This window comes from Anopheles nili, chromosome 2, assembly GCF_943737925.1.
Source record: "Anopheles nili chromosome 2, idAnoNiliSN_F5_01, whole genome shotgun sequence".
NCBI classification, from domain to species: Eukaryota; Metazoa; Arthropoda; class Insecta; order Diptera; family Culicidae; genus Anopheles; species Anopheles nili.
The window spans coordinates 8110072-8135362 of NC_071291.1; the positions used below are offsets into that span (position 1 = coordinate 8110072).

Sequence of the window (25291 nt, forward strand, 5' to 3'; positions counted from 1 at the left end):
TCAGCTCATTCATGCCATTTTAGCGTAATCCGCATCTACTTTTCGGCACGATACTATTATCAGTATTCATATTAGCTAGCTGCCCATGTTGCTATCATGGTCGGCTGAGATCATGTTGGTGTTCCTTCGTCAGGATACAAGGAAAGACGTGGCACGTATCCTGCATGCTGCTTAGGTTTCGGCGCCGGCAGTTTTTGCATAAATGATAAAATAAAATTTAATCAACTGTCCCGAAAAGGTTGCCCAAACCATTTCAACTCTAATGGGATCGTAAAATATAAATAAACATACGAATGCGTTTCAGGCCTATAATATATGGACGGTAAAGTTTTATTTGTTCGCACTGCTTACCTTCTTTGTTTCTGGCCGGCTGAAAATGAGAACAATTTTGAGTGGCATTTAGCGTCGAGGATCTTTTTTTTGTGAATCTCCTAGACTGGCAGCCGCGGTCCTGTGAAACGATTTTATTTCATTGCCAACCTGATTCAAAATTGGGTGAACGTCATAAGTTTTATAGCCCTAGGTGTTGCGTATGGTCCTTATTATTTTTCCAGATGGTCATAATTTTGGGGTCTCCTTAATTCATCAAGAGGGCAATGAATTTAACACTTCCTCGATTTAATTACTACTGCTTATTGCTTGTGACCTGTGCTTATTATTGATCGTGGCAATTTATAATTTAATACGCTGATGAGAAGAAATTTGAACGCACGACATGATGTAATTTTTCTCTATAGAGCAAAATAAGTTCTCGAAATGTGTCACCAATTGGTTTCCTTTTGCACTTCGGATTCTTGTCCATGAGCATATAGAATTAATTTTCTTATCTTAACGTGCTGTGTTGTTTCCGAATAACCAATACAAGTAAATTTATTTTCCATCACTTGTGGTGCTGCAGCTTGTTTATGCTGAATGAAATTTGAAACTTTTGCATTGAACTGTTTCGTAAGACAGAACCTTTAAGAATTTCTTATTATTTTGCATAAGTTTTAAGACGATTTTTCTTTCCCCCATTTTGCGAGACTATCTCTTCTCTCCCTCGCTTCCCGCCGTGCATACATATCAGCTTGATTTACGTATTAAGTAATCAGTGGCAGAAAAAAATCCAAATCTCGGATGGCGTCGTCCAATATGCCGCAGAAAGTAAAACAAAACAAAATCATAATCGTGAATATTAGCCAGACAGGTTCGACGAAAGGCAATGAATTCGTTAGCATGCGGTTTCAATTAAGCAACTGCCATTCGCAAATGGCTGAAGCTTCGCCGCTCGCTTTTTTTCATTTATTCGTTTACTGGAACAACCGAAACATAACAAAAAGCAAACTCAACGTGACCCCGCTTCACTGACCCGGTAGGCAATCAGTCAAAACGTTACGGAATCAGTTGCAACTCACAAAATTTGTTGTTTTTTTTTTGTGAGACGTATTTGATCTCTCAACCCCGAGGAACAACGGTCATTTTTCACAAAATAATTTAACTTGATATTAGCTTAAAATGTTATTTCTTGGTTATTACTATTTTATAATTTTAGTTAAATTTTATTTCTAATATATGTATTATTCGGTGTCTCGTAATGGAGCGAAAGAAGAATTACTATGTACAATATCATGAACAATATCAAAAATATCATTAAGTCTCATAAGAACACGTGTAAGAGGTGTTCTCAGCTGAACAGCCTACTCCCACCAAAAAGCGGTGTGATAGACATGCTGCTCTGGAATTCAAGGGAACGAATTGAATTGAATGGGGAAAAGCGTAAAAAATCAGTCGTGAGGTACGCACTCACCCAAGCGTAACGATTAGATCGTATAATTCGATAACCCGCTTCGGCACGTCGCGTTGCGGCAAAGTATAATCGTATCATTTCTGGCCGACAGCAGCAGCACTGCCGATGACAGGCAGCATCCGAACAATAATCCCGCACCGGCCAGGTATGGGAGTAGTGACAACAGCTAACGCATCGAAAGCGCAGCCTACTGGATCGAATTGTACTTCCCGGCTTCTCGTGTTGTGCGGAGCAGTGAAGCGTGCGATATAAACGTTCTCCGGATGGTGTGGCTGCCGTTTTAGTGAATTACATCCAGATTTTCGTTCAGATCGAGCAGCATAAAAGGAAGTAGTGTTTATCTACACCTAGAGTGGCGCATCGTGATGCGCTTCGGTAAAAGTGCGTCATGAGTTGTCGCGTAGTGTACGTAATACCGACGTAAGAGCCACGCAGAGTGCGGTGAGCATCGAAAAGAATACGCCAATTTTTCTCGTGGCATTGTACGGTGTGTTTCAACAGTGATGCGGCGAGTGCAGCGATAAACGGGTGGAAGTATACAAATTGGTGGCAAAAAGTTTAACACCCGGCCAGCATGTTCGTCCAAGCGAACGGTTTTAGACGTGCCGTGGTGCGATGTGGAATGATATTGCTACTCGTGCTGCTCATAAGTTTAGATCATCGCACCGGTAGGCTATCCCTGGTGGAAGCATCCATAGACAGTGCTACTACATCGACGGTACCCAAGAGCAATGATTACACACGTGTTCGGCACCAACACGTCGACGTATCACCTACTGATAAAGTTCCGGGAAATCCACCCACAACTTTTGCGACAGGTGTCAGTTTGACAGAGCCGTCGGACGGAAAGTCTATGAACCAGGCGCAACGCGATGTCGACTGTAAGCAGATGAGCGGTACCAGTGCATCCGCGGCAAATCGTAGCTCAACTGGTAAAAATGTCAACGAACAGGGAAACTTTGTCAAGTTCGCCGTATTGCTTCCAGGCCAACCTGGCAATCGGCTAGATATGTGCATCCTGTCAACGGTGCTGCCAGTGATCGAGATGGCGAAACAGGTCGTCACGGCGCCCGGTGGGCTGCTGCAGAATTTTCGTATTGAAGTAGACTACCGTGACACGGAAGGCTCCTCCACCATTGGTGCACTAGGAGCGTTCGATATTGTTCGAGAAAAACAACCAGGTGATGAATACTTGCCAAGGGTGGCTGGTCGCTTCATAGAAAATGGAAAACTGGAGAAAATCACGTGCAAGAATCAAATCAAATGTTTATGCTGGATGCAAAGTACGGTAGAAATCCGTTCGTTATGTCTGTTTAAACTTTCTTACACAGAGTGTTTTTCGTGTGCCGAACACAAATGAGCTCTCATTGTTAGAATGTTAACATGTTAACATCACGTTTATCTTACATATTTCATCAATCCAACGAAGTTTTATGTTGGGGTAATACTTGGAATTGGTACGGAGAGCGTAACATAACATAATTTTGAACGTATATTGTTTGACTGATTCAAAACGATTCAAATGTCGTGGTATCAAAAACCATCAATCATTATGTGGTGGTATGAACCATTCTCGACATGTATTAAGGTATGTTAAACAACTACCAGGAATGCTACCGTCGGTGCGGTCAAATAAACAAACCGGTTAGGTGTTTCTTGGTACTAACGTATCACGGTTTACACGTTGACTGCAAGGTAGCTCGAAATCAGCTCAAATTTTATCCTGTTTCAAATTACCATATTGATTGACTAACAAATAGTTCTAGTTGCCGCAATTTCTTGTTATTGGATGAAAGACAAATGATTGTTTTCGATACTATGTTCAACCACTGAATCTGAATTCGCATAAACAAGACAGCTGGTGAACCAATCAATCGCTCCAAGTACCATAAGCTTCGACAAAATGTACTTCAAAACCGAAGGCAATTTAACGCGCAGTTTGACAATTGATTTGCAATAAATCAAGTGTCCTTTTGCTTGACAGATTGGCAAAGCATTTTCGTGGCCCGTTTTGCAATATATTAATGATTTTCCCGGGCAGCGCCCCCGGATCAAGCCGTAATCTTTATGAATTGCTGTTGAACCAAGTAAGATTTTCGTTTTAAGGTTACGAAATGCGTAAAAAGAACTCGATGATCTGTCAGCGGGATTCTGGTAAATACTTGTTGGATTACGGCATTGACAGCCTGAGTTTGAGAACACTCAAACTTTAACAGGTTCTTTGAACCAGCAACGTTCATTTTTCTTACTTTTGAAAACAATTTCTTTCAAAAATGTTGAACCTAATTTTCCTTCTGTTAGAAACTAAATTTAAGGAATGTGATCAATTAAAAAAGTAGAAAACATATCAGAAAAACATTTCAAAGTACAATAATAATACTTTTAAAATATCTGAGCTTTATAATTTACTCATGTTTTGCGTACCTTCGGGTAGTACATTAGTCATCCAGCTAAAGACTGGCAAACATTATGAAACTGGCACATGCCCCCACATCATTCTTAGCTCAGCTGCTGCGAACCTCACACAGTTCCGGCCAAATCCATTGTCCAATACCTTCTGCTACCCAACGTATGAATGTGCGAATTTTTCGCCACGACAAGCTCCAGCGGATCAAAATGAAGGAAGAAGTAGAAAAACTTACACCCAAGCGAACACTTGCGAAGAAGCAACAGGTCGTGTACGGTGTGGTCACACCATAGCCGTTTCTGTCGCTGCACGATTCCCCGACGGCCCCTGGAGCAGCTTCTCCCGTGTCGTCTTATCTTGTGGCGAAAGTGAAAGGTGACAGCCCGGTGGAAGGTTAAGTTGCGAAAGGCCAACCTTCCTGCTAGGTTGCGCGAGCCGTACTTTGTTTCGCGGTGCGTTCTGTTTCTTAGTGTGTTTCTTTATGTTTTTTTTTCCCGCTTATTTACCGAGTGAGGCCTACTACATCCTCCTGAAGACCGGGCCGGTTTCAACCTGGCTGCAGGTTCCGCCGTGACAGCCTCTCGCTTATTATGTTATTGCTTCAGTGCTTACTTATTTGGACTTAATGTTTTCCCGTGCTGTCCATCAACTCGTGGGCCACATTTTCTGCTCGATTCCTTCCCGAAATTTGCCCCAATCAATTAACGGGAACTTCACGCCGCGGTTTCGATGGGGCCGCCATTAAATTCTACCAGTGCGACCGTTCAATTTAATTATACGGCTACAATCGTTAATTGGGATAGTATTCTTGAATGGAGCTTGTGTCTTTATTTGGCGTGGCTTAAGACCCCTTTGTGAGCGATTTGCGTACTTAATTTTTTGCTTCAATCCCCAACGGGAGAGAAAACTCTTATTCTTGCCCGTCCCTCGGTGGCTGTTATTCTTCCCGTACTTTTACTTTCTTCCCACTGGCACCGGATTCGGAGATTGGGAACCGTCTGGAAGAGAAAAAGCAAATGTTTCCATACACAGGCCTTGCGAACTCGCTTCATCCGCTTCTGGTAGCCAACCGGGACGGAAATGTGAACGTACCGGGCAGTATTCGGACACCTGCGAAAGGACGCCAGGTGACATTTTTTTTGTTTGCCTTATTTTTCGTGTCTTTGGTATCCCAGAAATCCCACTTCGACTTTCTCAGCCGGCAGAAAGAATGTCGGATCAGCTCCCGATGGCGATCCCGGGTGGCGTGTAAGGTCCTTTTTTTACCTTTCTCTACCGCGTGTAATGTGGAGCACAAGCAAGCCATCATCCTGCACCAGTTCGGGTGGCCATAACCGCGCCTTCGGAGTGCTGAGTTATGACCACAGGCGAAGATATGGCGATAAATTAATAGCCCTCTCTCATGTTCCCAGTGTCCTTTCGAAAAGATCCCGCGTGAGGGTGAGAAACTCCACCGCATTTTCCGTGCACTCCAACACTTTCTCCTCACTTTCACCTAGTTCTTGTCTCTGAGACATTACGCCTTCCCTTTCGCAACGATGGACGAAAAAAAAATGTGCATATATTTAGCGTTAAGCGCACCTCCATCGAAATCCTATGAAATGCCAATTTTTAGCATGCCGTACTCTCCTGTCCCCATGCCTTCCTGCCCATTTGCGGATCGCGCTACCAACGGATAGCAACCCGATCGAATGTCCTTGTCCTGATCGTGCTTTCCTTCCCTGGGCAAGAGCGAATTCATGCATAAAACCTTCCGACCGGTTTCCGTTTGGCCGTCGTTTTCGTCAATAAAAAGCCTTCCATTGCGCCTTGGAATTCTATCACAATGGTCAATTAAGGGCTATCGCCTTCAAAACGCTCATTATCGTGGAAAGGAGGCGTTCGCTCGTCCCGCGATCGCGCCATGCAGCCATTTTGCGCGATCGTACCACTTTCGTCCTGTTTTACGACCGTTTTATCCCGTCTCAGGGCCACACCAGGGCCGCTTGCGATCGTTGCGAAGCTTTTTATAGAACATCGGGAATCCACGGTCCATTCGGGCCGCCTTTGCATGCAAAGCACTCGCGATAACCTTCACCAAGGATCGACGGTGAAGGTGCAGCGTGTTGTGCACCGTCGAGAAGATGTCCTTCAGGTACCATCTCGTTAAAGGGATACCACAGGAATCCGCCATGAAAATTCGTCCACTCATTCGCGAGGCAGAAGCGTGTATCCTAACGATGTGTATGCATAACGATGGATAAAGTTCTTCATCCGTGCGAGCGATTTGATTCCTGTGACGTGTGTATTTTCTCCAGTGATCACCAAAGCGAACCTACCACTCTACGTTAGCTCAGAGCCAGCCTTTTAACGTCTTCCAATTTCTTCGCCTCCAACGACTCCGGCAGACGTGTTCTTTGGGCCGATCTACGATTACGTGATCGCACCGATCACGCGTTACTGCACGGTCTGGGACATCCCAGTGATCACATCCGGTGGTGTCTCGGAGGCGTTCGGATTCAAGTTCCCAAACTACCCGATGCTAACGCGCATGACCGGCGACACCCGTGCGTTTGGGCTGATGATGCGCGAGATCCATCGGCACTACAACTGGACGCTTCAGGCGTTCCTGTACCACGAGTGGGACGAGAAGTCTGGCCGCGGTTACACCGACTGCTCGATGGTGATAAACACGATCAACCGTGCGTTAGGTGGCAACGAGTCGCTGTCCGGTACGTTCGACGAGGAGACGGCCCAGCAAGCCGATTACCGTAAGATGTTAAGCCGCATCGAGAATCGCGCCCGAAGTAAGTATCCGGCCTTCCCTTCTGGGTGGGTCAGTAGGTCTGGCACGGCCCTGATGGTGTTTTGGTTTGAATTTTTTGTTTCTCGGTTCCCTCTCTTTGTCCTGTTCACCTTCGCCAATCGCGTCCTCGACTCGATTCTTGCGCTGTTTTCGTCCTTTTTATTCTGGGCCGCGATTTATTCACCCACCCGTTGACCTTATCGATGTTGCTGCTGTGGGAGGCTTTCTTTCCTTCGTTCCCGTGGAAAGCGGGGCTCGGAATTGGCAGGATACATCACGAAGCTCCTGGCCAAGGGCAGGCTCATTATTTCTTGGCCACGTTCGGTCACTTTCAGCATGGTACAAGCGCGCCGTTCTCGCTCCGGTCGCCCCACTCATTGTGCGCCTTGCGGAAGGTCACATATTTACTGGTGCTCCTATTTATAGCTTCTCTGTCCGCGAGTAAAAAACTGCAACACGCAACTGGCCCCCGAGGTGGTGAACTTTTTCGGTTTGTTCCGAACGTAACTCTCTTTTTTCAATTAAACGTGTCATTGGCCGGCGAATGGCGAATGGCGAGACAAACATCGGTGGTGACAGTTGGGTATTCAACACCGTTGGTATAATTGCACGCGGCGTATAAAAAAAAAATCAAAAATCGAATCTCAATTGTCGATACTCGTCACACCCTGCCATGGGTAAAATGTTTCACCGTCGCTGGGATATTTTTACCGAGAATCGGCTCACTGCACACGGTGTGGTGTTGATTTCACGTCGATACCGCTGCCAAAAACGTGTGGTTTTGCTCAAAATATGAGCGATTGATTTCAGTAAGCGCAACGCAAGCGTGTCAATCGGCAGCAACATCGAACCCTTTTGCATCAAGACCTTCTAGCGCAATTAACTGGCCTTTTTCGACAGTAACAGCTCCGCGCTGAGTAGTAATTAAACGTGACTTATTGGTCCGTGAGGAATGTTCTTCTGCTGCGCTATCGGTTGAATGAGCTTCGTTAGTGTTTGCTGTAGTTCCCAAGCGTCAATTAGTGCGGGTGTTCGGAAAGTCCCCTAAAATGTAACTGTTCTGGAAGCTGCTGTAAATATTCTTATCAACTTTCCTGCACTACAGGACTCTTAGTCAAAAGTAAAACTTACATTTTATGTATCCGCTTAATTAATTAGCGATTACGGTGCTTCATACACCGTTAGACGCAACATAAAAAGTACATAAAAAGAAGAGGAACAGTTTTGCTGAATCGTTCAAATTCATGTTGGCTCGTGTAATTTGAGTAAAACATTGAAAAAAAAAACATGGAATTCTGCTTACCTTTCCTTTTTTGTTCTTATCTACCGTCTCGGGTTCTTTATGCAAGCGCATGCTTAAATAATGAACCATTATCCGCGAACTTTGTGCCAGTCAAAGGGATACTGGCACATTATGCTTAATCAGTCGGGTAGGAGCGTCCTTAAGCACGAATGAATTATGGATCATACAGCATGGCGGATTTGAGACCACAGAGACGTCTCCATGCAACATTTGCAATTTCATAAACGATGTCGAAGCTAGTGTGCCTTCGCGGTGGAGTGAAACGGGTGAGCCTTAGCCCGTATGCCATCGAAATGGGTGTGCCCTATCGTTTGCAGATTTTGCACTCCTTATAATACTTTCCACTTCGAGGTTCAGGCTTTTCGCTTACCCGTCCGGCTTCCCATTCACTTCCCGGAAGTGAAGTAGAGCCGTTGGAGAAAATCAGGATTCATAGTTCGAAGTGCCATGTCCATTTTCCCGAACCCATTCAGTCGTGAATCGATTCCACTCCATCACCACCGAACTCCACCGCCTTTGGATGTGGGATTTTATTTGCAAAGTCATCGCCACTAGCAAGGGACTTGTCTCTGGTCAGAGCCTACTAAAGCACGAAACAGAATCCGTCCTTCTTTGCCTCCGAACGGATCCTTTTCGCTGCTCGAGGGTGTGTGCGTGTGTGTAAATTATAAATATCACCAAAGCACAATCTCGAGCACTCCATTCGATTCGGGATGCGCGTTGGCATGGTTGCCGGCCGGTAAAGCTTTTAGTGATTTATGGATTAACGATGATTGTCTGTGGTTTATGACACACCATGGATCACAGCTCATTGTCCCCCGGGCCGGGTGGTATCGCGAACACTGAAAAGGCATATCAATTTTCAGCGTTCGAATCCTTTTGCGCATTTCACCGTGACACGGTTCGCTTCTCTGCTGTTGTCGTAATTATTTCAATCGCTTCCTGTCGGGGTAAATAGATTAATCGTCCTTTGATTCAGCAGTGATTACGATCCTACTTCATCCCGAACGTGCTTTTTGTTCGGCCATATTCTTCACGCCTTCTAGTTCGTCAGGATTTGTTTATCTCTTTCTTTTCTCTTATAAGCCTTTTGGAGGCTCATTTTGAGTTAGCATGTAGATGGTAGCTTTTTATTTTTTTAAACTGTTTCTCTCTAACTAATAACGAACATGCTCATTGATTCGACTCATTGTTTTTTTCTTGTTATCTCATCTCATGCTCTCTCATGCGCAGTTCATTTGTATCGTCGGTGTTTGGTAGGTGCGTTATGTATCTTTATTCACACACACAAAAATTCTTGCTTTAATTTTATTTTAGTTTCAAATGCAACGAGTTTCATTTGTAGCTACATGTACTCACCAATGAAAAAATATATACACTGCTTCAGGATATATCGGTTGATCGGTGGTGACCCTACAAACATATCACGTTGTACAGATTTTCAAGGCAAAACATGTGTTTTCGGGTCCTTTTTTTTCTCGCTTCCCGTGGGTATCAGTACCGTTTGCGGTACGAGCCATTTCATCAGCAACAAGCTCACTGCAAATTGATTAACATTCCCCGAGTAAACTCTTCACATACCGCAAAGTTTCCTGCTCCTGTTCCGGGCAGCTCAAAGTAAAGAGTGGATTTAATTACCGCAAAATTGAAATTGATTGCCATAAATAACGACGGCCCAGCCGTCGGAATGCTTCCGAACGAAGGTTTTAATCCAGCCGAAAGTTTCGACAGAAATGCTTAAAGAAACAGCTTACGGAGGAGGCAACGCAACGCCCGGTGTTAGGTCCATTCAAGTGGCAGAATAAGAGGAATTTTCTACATTTACGCCCCCGTGCAGTTGCCACCGTAATTCTTGATAAAACTTACTCTCCTGCCACTTCGTGTGGCTGGGTGCTTTATGGCCCACTCGTGCTGAGCCCAGTGGTGCTAAGACTTGCCTGTTTTTTAGGGATTAGTTGTGGCTTAGCAATCGACTCGTTTGTTTCCCGCAGTGGGGAAACTTTTTGTCTCCGTTCCTTCAGAAGTGCGCCTCCGACGCACAGGGTCCTGTTTCTTGTTTCCTAAATCCCCGAGCCCCAAGTTGCGGATGGTTCTAGTTTTTCAAGCCGCTTTCTTGGGAGAATATTAATAGTAAAATACTGACATACCTTCTCCAACAAGCTGGCACCGTGGGCAAGGGTCGCTAGCTTGCGTGAGGACATTCCTTCCCGAGCGTGGCCGAGCCGGTTCCGGCTTTCGTGTCCTTATTTAAAAGTCTCAACTTTACCCCGCTAGGCACGTGGCGCAATATGAATGAACCATTTGCCCCTCGAGGAGGACAGAGGCGAGTCGGCGAGTAGAAAAACTTTAAGACGTTAGTCAAAAGAATGCCATCACCCTCGGTCGGCCGCAGGAGCTGAGTGTAATATTACGGATTATAAAAAAACTGAAACGTGGTCTCTCTTTCGGACGATGTTCACGCTCTACCAGTCGTTCCTTCTGGCACAAGCCAGCATGTTCGCTTTTGTTTTGCATTTCACCGACCATTGTTAGCTTTTCATTACTCCCGCATTCATGGACCCATCTTGGAGCGAGTTCGGGATGTCGTCCATTGGCGGCTGAACCCGATTCGGAACACAGGACATCGAGCTTCTCCCTCGCTCTCTCTCTCACGCACTGTTGCTTCCGAGCTTCGGATACAAAATGTTAGTTCCGGATTATGCTTGATTGTTCGGTTTGCTGCTTCTGTTACAGCCCTGCGGAACATATTACTCCATCAGCACCATGCCAATGCCGTCCGCTTTTCTTCGGACGCCTTTTGCTCGCGAACGAAGTGAACTGCTTCCTTAATTGATAAAAGACGGTGACAACGTCCAGATTGGTTCGGTTTTTTCACGTTCAAGATCGAACAATTTCTTAGCTCATGCCCGTATCGATCGGCGGCTTACGGTGGCTGTACTATTGTGCATGGCGAGTGTGCGGATTTTTAGTCGACCGAACTTAACTCTCGTTTTTGCCGAGAAAACTTTCCGGAATGATGAAAATAAGAGCGCCTTGGGGTGCATTCCTACGTCCAGGATGGCTGGATGGCTTTTGCAAACTACTCCCATCACGCCAAGTCGTCCTGGCAGCTACTTCAAAGACGAACATATTTTGCACTCTGGCACGATTCATCCTTTCACCTCTTGGACGTCCTACGGCGCGTGGAGTAGTGCATCATTCTAGGACTTCTTTTTCGCCCACGCTTTGGTGCTGCATCTCGTGTGCATGTGTACGGTCATAAATTAAAGCACTTAAAAACTCAAGCAACAACAATCCCTTCGTTTTCTTCGGCCAAGCCGCTTCGGCACGCTCGCTGATTGCGTTACTCACCGGAGACTGTACCGTTCATCCGGCGAATGACTGACGAAATGATTAAATTGCTAAACAAAATGCGTTCCATTATGGGGCTGATGGATTTAATTTAATATCGTGCGCAAAGCGAAGGTCGTACCTATTTTTTTTTTGCTGCGCCCTACAAATTGAAAGTGGATAGCTTCGTTTGCTCTGGAGTGAGCATATTTTTAGATGGGTCTGTTTAAAAATGCAAAAAAATTTAAGCTGGCCTCCCCGGGAAGAACTGCTGACAAAAATACGCATCTATCAACACTCTCATCCTTCACCTTTTTTGTTCGATATGTGTCCTTTAGATATTTGCTTCCCTTTGCTTGACTGCTTTACGCTGCAATTCCTAGCTCAATGTATAGAAAAAAAAAATAAAGAAACTTTTTCTCTCTAACGAGTCTGAGCCGAAATCGTCAAACTGTAACGAGCAGCGTTTGCTTTTCGGCTCCGAACAGAATCCCCTCTTTGATAGATCGGAAATGGAGGCGCAAACAATCCCGGTTCATTGAAATACTACCTACATCGGTCTGATCGCTTCACGATTCTGCGAATTTCAGCGAAACAATGGCAAAAAGCGTTTGCAAATAACAAACAAGGGTGCGAGGCGTGCAACCGGTGGGAAAAATGAGTGTGTGCGGTTTTTGCAACTCATCGCTTTTCTCAACCCAGTGCGTAGTATCAAACCACACCTGAAACGTACAAGAGAGAGAGAAAGAAAATGAGACAAAAAAGGGACGTTTGTAAGAGAAATTTTTTTCCACATCCTAGCGACGCCTCTTGATCGAAAATTACATTGGGTACGTCATGTTGAATGGGTTGAAAACAGCACGAATCGTGAGGTTGTTTGTGTTTTTGTCATGTGACAAACGTGAATACCATATGTTCTGCGTAATTGTACGCTCTAAACAGGATCGAAATAAGGCGCAGAGAAATTTTGTCCCTTTTTTACAACAACAGTTGGGATAATCCATGAATTACGTTTGTCGTGTGCCCGAGGAAAAACCCGAAACGTACCCCAAATGTAACCGGCTTGAACCTTTTTTTTTCACTTTCATAATGTTGCTCTCCGGTCCTAATACAATTTCGCAAACAGTGCAGCTGTTTTTCGAAGCGGAAATTTATCCTCTTCCTTCCTTCATCACGCAACTCTCGTGTGCTCCATATCCCGGAAGGAATACGACACTGCTCGGAACCAAGGGCATGATCCTTTTTGCCCGCTTCCATGTGCCGTAGTAGGTGCTGCCTGTTTCGTTGAGTTTTGTGTTGTTCCGGCTTAAATCTATTTCCATACCCTCCTGGAACGCCGCCGTTTCGCAGGGAGAAGAAAGTGTTTGCGAAGAAATCCGTCGAAAAACAAAACACCGCAGCATAAGTTCATAATGTCGATGTGCGATGCATTCATGCTGCTAGCGGTACGCCGGCATAACGAAGCATCGTGCTGCGGGAATGTGTTGTTGATTCAACGTCGGGATGCGCAATTTTGATTTCCGAAGAATTTTTGCCCTAAAAAGTGGATCTTTTGATGTGATATCATAGCGACCTAAAGAAGGCATCTTCTGCAACGAGAGCTGCACACGAGCTTTAGCGGAAACTGGGCTAGTTCTTGAGTGGATTCTCATGATTCAAATGCAGTTGCTGGCTGCTAATTTGCTGTGTTACTGTTTTTGGTCCATACTTTCCTTTAAACAACCAAGGCTACCTAATATGTAGGCTACGATATTGCACAACGACAGCGCATTGAGATTTTTGTTACATAAATTAACATTGTTACTAACATATCACGTAAACACACGTAAAGAGAATGCTATTGCTTTGAGAAGATGAACGAAAACAGTTCATCATAAGAAGGATTCATATTGTTTCCTGATGTGTACTTTTCCGTTTCACCTAATTGAGTTCCTTTTTTATCGTAACACAGTCTAGAAATCATGCGCTTTGTGGTTTCGATTGCACTGATAGTGAAGCGCCTAACATTGCTAAACCCTAAAGCCTCTTCTGGGGTACTCCCGGGGACAAAACAATACGCCGGTTCAGCAATTCCTGAAGCCGAACTTGCCAGTTCACTGCCGCTCGTTGCACAGCGCTATGATCTTCTTCTCGGTTTTTCGCAGCCATCATAGCCACCAGCCTCATCGCACTGACCGGTTAAGGATTACCTAAACATTGGGCAAAAGGCTCACATTACCAAATAAAATGGAGCTGATTCGAAGAGCAAAAGCTATACCACCGAAATGGTGTACATCTGTCCTAACGTAGAATGCGCCCGGCTTATGTAACCGTGCATCGGGTTCTTCGCGTTAAAGCGCACGACAATTTCTTCACCCTTCGGTTTGGGTAGGATTACATCCAAATAGATAATAGAAAACTGACACCGACACACCAGTCACAAACAACGAACGATGGGAAAAAGCACCCACCGAAAAAAGCAGCAGAAGGCGGGTTTGCTTTTTCACAATGTATGGTCCTTTCGGTGGGAAGGATATGCTCCCCCGTTCCGAAATGGCCATCAGTTGAGTGTTTATTAATTTAGCGCCTGAATTAACGATAACCTTATGGCACGGGAGCGATGCTTAAAACAGATACCAACCTTTCTCTACAGCAACCCAAAGTTCTTCTAGCCATTATTTAGTGCTTGGGTTGGATGTGATGGTAGACAAGGCGTGAAAAGGTTATGCCTTGATAGGATAGGATAGGATTTGTTGGGTATCGATTGCTTCTAAGGGAAAATTGTTTGTACGCATTTGCACGTAGGTCATACGTTTTTACTTGTCTTTTTAATATTTAGACTTTTGAAAAAATTAAATACGTTTTTGCTGTTTTTGTTTTTGTAATGATCGTCACAAAAATATATATATGTATATTGTTACCTTATAAATAGTCGACAAAAACTTTGCTTTTGTTGCACCAAATGTAATGTAACATTTTTCGAACGTTTTTGCCCCTGAGCGAACATTCCTTTGAGCGGCGTTTGTGCTGTTTTAACGCAAAGCTCGCCCTGCAGATTGCAGTTATGTTTCGTTTTACCGCAACGCTATTTTTTAATATATATTTTCCTTCTCAAACAATGTGGATACACGCGAATTCACTAGGGCTTCGCTTTGGTGCATGCTTTATCCCAGAATCCTCATCAGCATCCTAGTGAAAGGCATAGTTTTGAATGAAAAGTTTACCGAACATGACCTTTTTCGGGTAACAAATTTCAACTGTTATGCGTTGTTGGTTGGGTGGTAAAATAACGGTAGATAAGCTTGTTTTTATGCATGCTTATACATGACAAGAAACTGGAGCATTAAAAACAAACACAAACAGCAATTGCACAAACTTTACGCAGTTTAACGGTTGATTAAAATTCCCATGCAGTACTAGGGTTCAAGCATGATACGTTCTCGGGTTGCTAGGATTTCATGGAACGCAAGCTACACAATTGAAAATTTAAGACAACACATCCTACTAACGTGGTCAGTCTGCCGCACCGCAATGAAGCGAGAAAAAGCAACCCAAAAAAATCCATAACGTTGCCACTAATGGGCGTGTTAAAACCTATGGTAAATGGTTGCCAGTTTCAATTTTATAACACGCTTATTTTTGCCCAACAAACAACACCGTGCTCCCTACAATTCATTCGAGGACAGTATATCCTTTTAGAGCAGTAGCAAAGAGCTGTCAGGTATCATTCACCTCATGCGTTTGCTGACATATTCGCAGAAAGAGCGTATCGTCGGTACTTTTGAAACATTGTTTTTCTTTTTGCTCTTCGACAACTGTTACGTATATTCAGCAAAATACTTCCCATCAAATATGGTTCAGTGACCGGTGCAAGAAATATTTTCTTTCATCAATGATCTTACAACTGCTCTTGAAATAACGTTGATAAATCAAAACATATTTCCAGTAAACAAATGGGAAACAATCAGCGATGATGCTTTGCGAAGATGGGGAACCTCAGGGGCGCGCTTCAATTGAATTGAGTTATTTTTGATTTCCCACAGTTCCAAGAACGTATATCTATTATCTGTTGATTGCGTTTAACAGCAGCACTTCGTAGATGATGGCATCGGTTTTCTGACAGTTTGTAAAAACATTTTAACACCTTGAGTGCCACATCACCCAAAAAGTGGGTGATGTAAATTTTTACAAAACGCCATGTCACCCATTTTTGGGTTACGGCAAACACGCATCATTTTAACATGCAATTTTTGAATATTTAGAACAGCTATTATTCTCACTTATCGCATTTGTGACCGAATAAAAATACGAATGAATGCAAAGAAAACCAAAAATTCATCACAAACGTAGAACGTTAAGAATTAGAGCCAGTGCAACCGAGGCTCTGACGTATGAGCAAGAATCGCTTGAATCGTGGCATTTTGTGCACTTTCCTAAAAAAAACGCTTGGCACGCAAGGTGTTAAAACATAAAAAAGCACTTCCCATGTGGCAACAACATTCTTAACACTAATTTTTGTATTTTGGAAGTAGCTTTTACTCCCATTGAACAGAGTATTACGTACAGGTGTGCCGTATTTGTTTTAAATTATTGTTCGCCTATTTATGGCTATTTTCATTCCGTAGTGTTTCGCTGCTTGTATTCTTTATTCTTCTTTGCCTGCACATATGTTCATCACAATTCCTTCCCGTACCCGAAAGCAAACGCACGCTTTTCCCCGGTGCTATGACAGATTCCATTAGTCCACTTACAGAGAAGCGTACGGCGCGGAAATCAATACCACTTGCGTTATTGTTGTGCGTAATGCTGCGAATCAAAATCGATCATACAATCGGAGCATCTCCCAAGTGGTGGAGTTTGCTCGGACGCCGTAGTATGTTTGTCTATTTTCTGTTGTGAGCCGTCCCGTCCTGGTTGGCCGGTTCTGGTGCCTAAACCAAAAGCTTACTAAGAGGCTTCGTTTCGTTTCGATTCGTTCCAGTTGTCATCATGTGTGCCAGCCCATCGACGATTCGGGAAATTATGCTGGCAGCGGCCGAGCTCAACATGGTCAACAGTGGCGAGTATGTGTTCTTCAACATCGAGATCTTTGGAAGGTATGGAAGCGTTCGAACCGATGCCGTTGCTCTTATTTACTTGTTTGCCTGCTGGGATTATCTGCGCGCAGTAAAGGTGGGAGAGATGCCATTTTTGGTGGCGATCGACCAAAGAGGCGAAGAAAGAGCTTTTGGGTCTCCTTCTTGCCACACCATAAGGCTTAACCGAGGCGAAGTAAGGCCAGTTTTGGAGTGAGATGGTAAACAACATTATTTCTCATCGCTCGTATCGGATCGCGAGCAAGATGAAGCCATTTTCTGAGTCATTCAAAATGAAATCACCATACACAAGGAAGTTTATTATCTTTGGCTCGCTTTGGAGAAGTGAAGCAATATTAGGCACTGTAAAGCATGCAACCAGAAAAGATGCTCGCAACCCCCCGACACCCTAAATCCCATCAATTCTACTCTCTAGATCCTTGTTATACTTTTATTGCTTTTTATTTGGAACGTTTCCCTCGGTACCGTACAACTTCTTCAACATGCATCTACTCATAGAGTTGTACCTTCCAACATCTGCTAGAATAGTTTACGATATAAGCCAGGTACACTCCCACCCACTCGAGGAGCTTACGCCAAATCTCACCGGTCTTAGTTGAAAAGGCTTCAGTGTGCGTTCCACTCGAAATCTCTGCACACCACAATCCTCGGCTTCCGACACCGGTCGGGATCCTTGCAAGGATCCACCGAGTCGTAGCAAAGGGTCTTCTCGAGGACTGGGCCAGGTTGAGTAACCGTTAAACAAAGCAACGAGCGCACACTGAAGGGCAAAAGGGAGCTTTTCATTTCATTTCGAAACAATCCACCACCGCTCCCGCTGGGGGTTGTCGAGCGTCTCCCTGGTCGCACAACATTTTTACAGCACAATCAGCAGGTTCCGACAAGGTAGTCGTCCGTCGGACGGCGCATGTTTCATATTCAAATACGTCCATGCTATTTCGTTTCTTATCTTTCGCATATTGCACCGGAACGCTCCGTAAATCCCACCGGCAGTATGACCGCGACGAAGCAACCGCCCTGGTACGCGAAGAACGACACCGACGAGCGCAACCAGAAAGCGAAGGAGGCGTACACCGCCCTGCTACAGGTGGTTACCCGCGAGCCGGAAAACGAGGAGTATCGCAAGTTCTCGGAGGAGGTGAGTGACTTTTGCCGGCCCTGTCTATGATTTAACGCGCGTCCTCGTCGTATGTCCACCGTAAGGATGCTCCACATCGGACTCCTCCTCCCTAAGGTCGCTCAGTAGTGCGATCGTACGGTCCGACGAAGACAACTGGTTTCGTAAGATGTGTGAAGTCTGTTTCAATTACTGCTTATCACAGTTCGCATCCGTCCGGCATAGAAGACGAGTGCACGGGTCAGCAGACGCACGCGAGCATAAAAGACGCCCCGGGGCCAGCCCACTTGAACTTCCGGGTTGTCTTGCATGCGATGGCGAAAAAGTGAGAAGAAAGCTCCCTCATTTCCAATGGTGATGTGGGTTGCTGGATTGCGGGCTAGTTGAAAAAAGTTTGCTGCCGCAAAAGGGGCAAGAAACAGACAAGCAAAAAAAAACAAGATTTCCCCTGACAGCAACCCGCATAAAATCTGCCACCGGCCGATCCCGCTACTGCTGGAAATTCATTGCAGGCAACCGAAAGGCAACCGTAACAAACGTCACCCGGTACTGGTGGGACGGACAACTTTCATGGGAAAAATTTCATGACGTACTTGATTTAATTTTTCCATCCCATATAATCCGTCTTCGCGTAGGAAAGGTCCTCCAGAGTACCCGCTCGCCACCAGCAGCTTTTACATTATTTTATTTTAATAAAAGTCATTCCATTCTTTTGCTCCACCCGACCGAACGAATTATCGTGCAAAGTTTGGAAGTAATGGTTGCGGTTTTTTTTACACTCCGCTTCGTATCGATGACGAAATACTTTTTCCTTTGCTACCTTCACCAGTCTAGTGGAAGTTATTACTTCTTCCCACAATGCGAACCAGCCCGACGAAGGACGGAAATTTGCCTAAGAATTTGGATCCTATGAAAACTTAGTACTACCCTCGGTCGGATATGGTACTAAATTGTGGTATTAGTTGCAGTGGGTGCGTGCAAGTCGTGCAAGATTCATAAAACACTTTGGGGACCCATAAATTCAGGAAGCTCGTGTAAGTTTGGAGGGCAGAGTGTGTTTAAACTCGTTGCAAGCCACCTTGAACTGGTGGTTCTTTTACGATGTGACTTAGTGAAGAATCTATCGGGGTGCAACAACAAAGATACAACGTGTCCTTACGTAGGCTGTTAATGTTATGTACTTTGGTATTGGTTGAAATGATTTTGCCTTTTCTCCGCTTGAATCCTTTTTGTTTATAAAGAAATTGTACCATCAGAAGTGACCATTGCTGACAACATTCGATTTTAATTCGTATGGAAGCTCACCCTAAAGCTTCCATTTGTCACGCACCTTTTCAAAACAATCAGCTTACTGAATCCACAGGGAGCAATGCGATTCCCAGTTTCCATCAGTAAAATGTTTCACTCTAACAGGGCACAACTTAATCCAACAGTATCGATCTTCAGCTTAGAGCAGTTCGCGGCAGAGATTGGTCGCTTTTCTGGCTGCTTGCTCATTATAAAAGCTATTTCCTCTCGATGGGTGACGACAAATCTGCGCTTCCCTCCAATGGCGCGTTTTAAAATCCTATTCCGTTCGATTTAGCACTCCTCACCCAGCTTTCGCTCCAGCGTCTGGTGAAGCACCACAGAGCTGGACGCAATCCAATCGCTCCAAATCCTCCCGGAACGTGACAGGCATAATAAGGCACTCTAGCACGATGCGACAGGACTCCAATGTGCCCCGTTCGGTAGAGCTTCCGTACGAGCGTGGCGAGGGTTTTGTCCGACTTAAATATGATTAAGTGTCCCTGTTGGACGTTCGGGTTAGCGAATAGCTTCTTACACGTGCCCTACTGCATCCGCTCGGCAGGTGAAGGAACTGACCAGGACGAAGTACAACTACACGTACGCCGAGGACGAACCCGTGTCGACGTTCGTGACAGCGTTCTACGATGCGGTGTTGCTGTACGCGTACGCCCTGAATGACAGCATTACGCAACTCGGTGAACATCAGGTCCTCCGGCAACCCATTAATGGAACGTTCTTGACTCAGCTGATGTGGGGCCGCAGCTTCAAGGGCATCACCGGCAACGTGACGATAGACTCGAATGGAGATCGCATTTCGAACTACTCTCTGCTGGATCTCAATCCGGAAACGGGGCTGTTTGAGGTAGGTTTCAACGCCTGCCACGTGCGAGGAATATACGGCTAAAGTTTAGGTTCTTCTTCAGGTCGTTGCAAACTACTACAACGGTGGAGGTCTCCAGTTTGTCGAGGGCAAAGCCATCCATTGGGCAGGCGATCGCACAAAAGCTCCACCGGATCGACCAATCTGTGGCTTCGATGGATCCCTTTGTCCGGATAACTGTTAGTACCATGACGTCGTGCCCGCGTTTCGTATGTCCATTTGCGACTAACCGTAACACCTTTCTTATCTGTGGTTCTTAGCACTGCCGGGCTACGCCATCCTATCACTAGTGCTTGGTGTGTGCGTCGTGTGCATGGGCATCGTCTCCATCATCGGGTACCGGCACTACAAGCTAGAGGCTGAAATCAACTCCATGACCTGGAAGGTGAACCCGAACGATGTGCTGTCCTGCAATCCGAGCCGTGGACACCGTGGCAGCTTTCACTCGATGGTGAAGCGCGGCAGCCAAGCTGTAAGCAGATGTCGGCCCGACCTTCCTGGCAATCATGAAAACCAATCGATAGTCCCTCCTTCCTCATTGCAGACCATCTACTCGGAGGATCTCAACTCGCTTCCCGGTGATCGACAGATCTATATTCATTTCGGGTTCTACAAGGGCTGCAAGGTGGCGATCAAGAAGATCAACGTGCAAAATGTCAGCCTCACTCGCTCGCTGATGCTTGAGTTCAAGCGCATGAAGGACATCCAACACGATCACCTGGTGCGATTCTACGGTGCGTGTCTGGATCCGCACCCTGAGCCGTTCATTCTGACCGAATACTGCCCGAAGGGTTCGCTGCAGGACATTCTCGAGAACGAGACGATCAAGCTGGACTGGATGTTCAAGATCTCGCTGATGCACGACATCGTCAAGGGGATGGCATTCCTGCATTCGACAGATCTACATTCGCACGGTTCCCTCAAATCGTCCAACTGCGTCGTCGACTCACGATTTGTGCTGAAAATCACAGACTTTGGGTTGCATCAGTTGCGCAGCAGTAGTGAAGATTCGGAAATGGAGAGCTACGCCTACTGGCAGAGTACGTTAAAAAAAATGTTGTCACCGGTCATCGGATGATCTCCAACAATCATTCTCATGTCATTCTTACAGAACTCCTATGGACCGCTCCGGAACTGCTGAACTCGCAGTGTGTACCGGCGGGCAGCCAGAAAGGGGACGTCTACTCGTTCGGCATCATCATCCAGGAGATCGTATCACGCCAGGGTCCGTTCTACCTCGGTGAAGAGGAGAAATCTCCCAAAGGTAGGCATTTTCGGTGTACCGAGTACACACTCATGTCGTCCGACGCCTGGGGCCTAGACACCACATAGGAAAGCAACAAATCGATGGATCGAAACCTTCCTCCCTACCACTCCTTACTTGTGGAAGTTTGCGGTTTGCTTCTTCCAAATTCTCCAACCACTGCAAACGGGACTGCTTCCAGTGCTCCTTCTGGCCCGACTTTTCCGCGGCCATCTTTTGCAGTGAAGTTTCGATCGCTTCCTCCCAGCTTTGCACAATCGGTATTTTGTACAGGCGCTCAAATTGCTTTGGCAAGGAACTCCGTTTCAGGTAGTCACTAACCAGCTCCTTGAAAGGGTGGCGCTTCTTGGTACTGTACTCTGCGACGCTGCCATGCTGGTAGAACCCCTTCACCGTCGCAGAATCGCTGATAGTTTTATCGAAACTCATAAAATCGTCCTGAACATTTTCTCCTCTGCGGCTGGGTCCTGCACCGTCATCGTTCTGTGGTGGTTCGTTTCGGAATGGACCTGCTTGCAGACGCGTTTTTTGTTCCTGCTTTATTCGATTCAAGTAATCGGAAAACTCTGATTTCCGTGGGATCTCGTAGATTTTGTATCGCGATTTGACACTCGTTGCGGATGTATTTGCCGAAGTAATCGACGTTCGAGGTAGCTCGTGCGAAGAATACTGTCGCGAAACCGGTCGCAATTGTATCGTGACGGTTTTTGTTTTCTTTTTCGACGACATCTTTCTTATGTATGTCGGTCTTTTTTTTTAATCACTTAAAATTTTGCTTCTACACATCATCGGCTAACGAAACAGAAAATTACTCCCGTACATTGGCACTTTGTTCTCCATAGCCTACTTGTTGTTAGTTATGGAAGTCCCATTGGATATTTTCTGAGGTTATTTTGTCATCTTGTTTAATTTTCAGAAATCATCAAACTAGTCAGGGAAGGTCCAGGACTGATGGACGTTCCCTTCCGGCCGAAGGTGGACGAGTCTTCCTACGAAGACGTGAACAACATAATGGTCAAATGTTGGGCCGAAGATCCTGCGGATCGGCCCGACTTCAGCGCACTGAAAACTATCATCAGGAAAATTAACAAGTAAGTGGTAACGTTAGACCCGTTCGTGGTAGTCCTGATAGGGATGATTAATGAGCTAGCTTAAATGCTGGGTTAGAGCATGGTTGTATCAATATTGCCACGACTGTTTGAGGTTATGATAATGAGCTCAACCATTCCCACAAAGCCGTGGTATTTCTTCTATCTCTAAAGTTCAGCTTTATTTCGGTAAATGTTTCGTTTCTCGGAGCAACGCTTAAAGGACATCATAATCCCGCTGTTCGATCTGCCAATCGATCAAACGGTAATTGAGTGCTCAATGGAACGCCTAATGAAAGTATACGCACAACTCGCTTCCTTTTTCTTCGACCTCGAGTGATCGAATGGGGTGGAGAGCAATAATCAATCCGGTAAATCCAATCACCAAGTAGCTGGGTCGATTTTCGGACACTAGTGAAGTGAGCCAATCAGTGAACGCAGTCGAAGGAATGTGCCCGATACTTTATCTCAACGACTGTCGCCGGCATGCTCTGAGACACCCACCGTAAACTTTGCTTTCACGCATCCTCCACACATCTCTTTGAGGGATCTCGGCTTTCGAAGCCAAGATGAGAGTAATCTGACAGCGAAAGGTACTGTCGGCGCGAGAAAAGAATAAAAATGTGTGCTCAATAGCTGATCCTCCCTCGCATCCGTGGTACCACTTCCTACACGAAAATGGAAGCCATGTTTCGCAGTTCATTACCCTCTGATAAGCCCACTCCGATGAAAATGGATGAATGCCGCCGTTTGCTCGACGTGCTCCTTAAAGTGATTCCAGCCTGCTATCGTACCGGCCCAACGGAAGAAAGATGATGCAAACACTGCTCACTCACAGAAAACGTTGCCCATTGGCAGCTTCCGGTGAAGGGGCTATATGAGTTTTTTTCTTTCGTTTTCTATTTGCTCTACTGAAAAGACACGCCGGCGGCACGAAAGTGTGTCAAATCGTTAGCAATTTGTCAGGTCCCCGCGATATTCTCTTCGGCACAACGTTCGTCCTTTCTTTCGCTCATAGCCTTTTCGCTTTCTGCCGTTGTGAAAATGGCTAAGATAAACGACAATTTGAATTCATTTCGTACCTCCGGATTGTGTGTGTGTGTATGTGTGTTTGGTAAATTAAATCATGGCCAGTTCTTGTTTATAAAAGTGGTCCGGTTTTCTCCCCGCAGGCTTAGATTACAATGATAAATTACAGTGGCGGCTCGGGTTCGAAGGAAAGAATGATTGAGGAATCGATTAAAAGTTCGTCAATTTGTTCCCAACTCTCTTTATTAATTGCAAAGGGCTTGTAGGGCGATCTGCAAATCAATCAAGAAAATTCATTTTCTTAATGCTCGTCTGCTGCGAACATCCTCTCGTTTTGTTTGGTAAATTTCTATCGCTGTACATAAAATGGCTTCAGCCCGCACGCTGAAGCCGTTTGCCGTTTCGATTAGAAGGAATGGTGAAGTGCACAGCCACTCACTGCTAAGCAAAATTGAAACGATGCCTGTTCTAGTGCAGCTAGTTAGCAAATAAATGCAAAAGAACGAAAGGAATGCTGGTGTCGTCGTGCTCTTCGATGTCGAACACGGTCGGTTCGTTTTGCATACTGACCTTTAGAAAGATGTCACAATTAATCAACAAATGGAAACGGTATTACCTCCATTGGTGGAACTATTTGCTCATTCCTCGATTGCGGTTGGCATCATTCGCCTACGGCAAGCTAACCGTCTGTTTTAAACGAAATGTGGAACGCAACTTGATAAATTTTTACAATATATGTAAAGGATGTGTAATAAATAGAATATTTTTTACGCCGATGTTAGAGATTTCTCTCTAATTTTGTTGTTTAACGCATCTTCCGGCATATCTCGATTGGCTTTAGTTAGTTATTGTGTTTCGAAGGTCACTTTTACTCCATCAGTCCTTTCTCAATCTGAGTTCACAGCGTTACGTATCGTTCTTGCTGCAGTCATTCTTCACCACACCGGTCTATCAATACTCGCCCTTTTTGTGTGAAACTCTTAATATTGCACCCATCGAACCTGCCGTCCGTCGGTGTGAACGCAATCAATCGACGGTAACCCATCACGAACGGCAAGAGAACTAACTTCGTACCGATGGGGGGCGCTTTTATTCTTGCCATCCAGCCCCTAAGTCGTAAAATCCTTTCTCAATCCCCGTGGAAGTGAAACCATAGCCGCACACATTCTACGGCAAAAAAAAGGGTAACGGTTTTTTGTTAGGGATTTTTCTTTCCATTTCCCGATTGTCCGTGAACCCCAGACTGTTCGAAAATTACACAATCATACGCTTTGGGAAATGTTTTTCTACTCTTTTTTTCTTTCTTCAATGTACCGGTGAGTAAACATCAATTTACATATAATAATAAATGCAGAGCCCCCAGCAGCGTTGCCAGTGCGAAGGTTTGGAAATTGAAAATGAAAACACTCGTAGTTGGGTTACCTTTCGCCGAGGGCATATGGTTGGAAGGAGTGTGTGATGTTCGACCTGTTTCGGGTGGTTCCGATCAAAAGGAGAACGAGTTATATGTCAATGAACGAAGCAGGAAAAAAAATGCGAATATCCTTTATGTTCCCCCAAACAGAAAGCCTCCAAAATGGGTGCAAATAAAACATCTATGAAAATAAAGCATGACTTCGTGGAAGTGGTTTCAATCTTTTTTGGGGAATTTCTTTCAAATCTAAGGCGTTTGAATCATTTATGTTCACATATTGTGCTATAACGCCTTACGGTTCTGGGGAATGGTTTAATCAACTGTGTAAGCATCATTTCCAGAAACACAGGAAATGGACTTAAGAGTATTCCGGTAAAGGAATACAATGACGAGCTTCGAAAACAGTCACAAATCCCTACCTGGTATTGGGATGATAGTAGCGAACTACAAATGCCATACGACACCGACTTCCTTGGAAGAAAATTGAACGTGTAAGCTGTAAGCTTCTTTTTGCATTACAAAC

At 45.1% G+C, this 25291-nt stretch overlaps 1 protein-coding gene across 1 annotated transcript in view; it reads left to right on the forward strand.

The window, feature by feature from the left end:
• The first annotated feature begins 2360 nt into the window (after positions 1–2360).
• The window catches only part of LOC128721845 (atrial natriuretic peptide receptor 1), a 28912-nt gene continuing 5981 nt past the window's right edge, over positions 2361–25291 (forward strand). Inside the window, exons 1-11 of the mRNA XM_053815642.1 lie at positions 2361–2967; positions 6581–6979; positions 9515–9541; positions 16572–16686; positions 17680–17824; positions 19656–19955; positions 20017–20152; positions 20234–20445; positions 20518–21013; positions 21085–21237; positions 22154–22328. Of these exons, the coding sequence (XP_053671617.1) occupies positions 2361–2967; positions 6581–6979; positions 9515–9541; positions 16572–16686; positions 17680–17824; positions 19656–19955; positions 20017–20152; positions 20234–20445; positions 20518–21013; positions 21085–21237; positions 22154–22328 (2765 nt within the window). The remainder of the gene's footprint in view (positions 2968–6580; positions 6980–9514; positions 9542–16571; positions 16687–17679; positions 17825–19655; positions 19956–20016; positions 20153–20233; positions 20446–20517; positions 21014–21084; positions 21238–22153; positions 22329–25291) is intronic.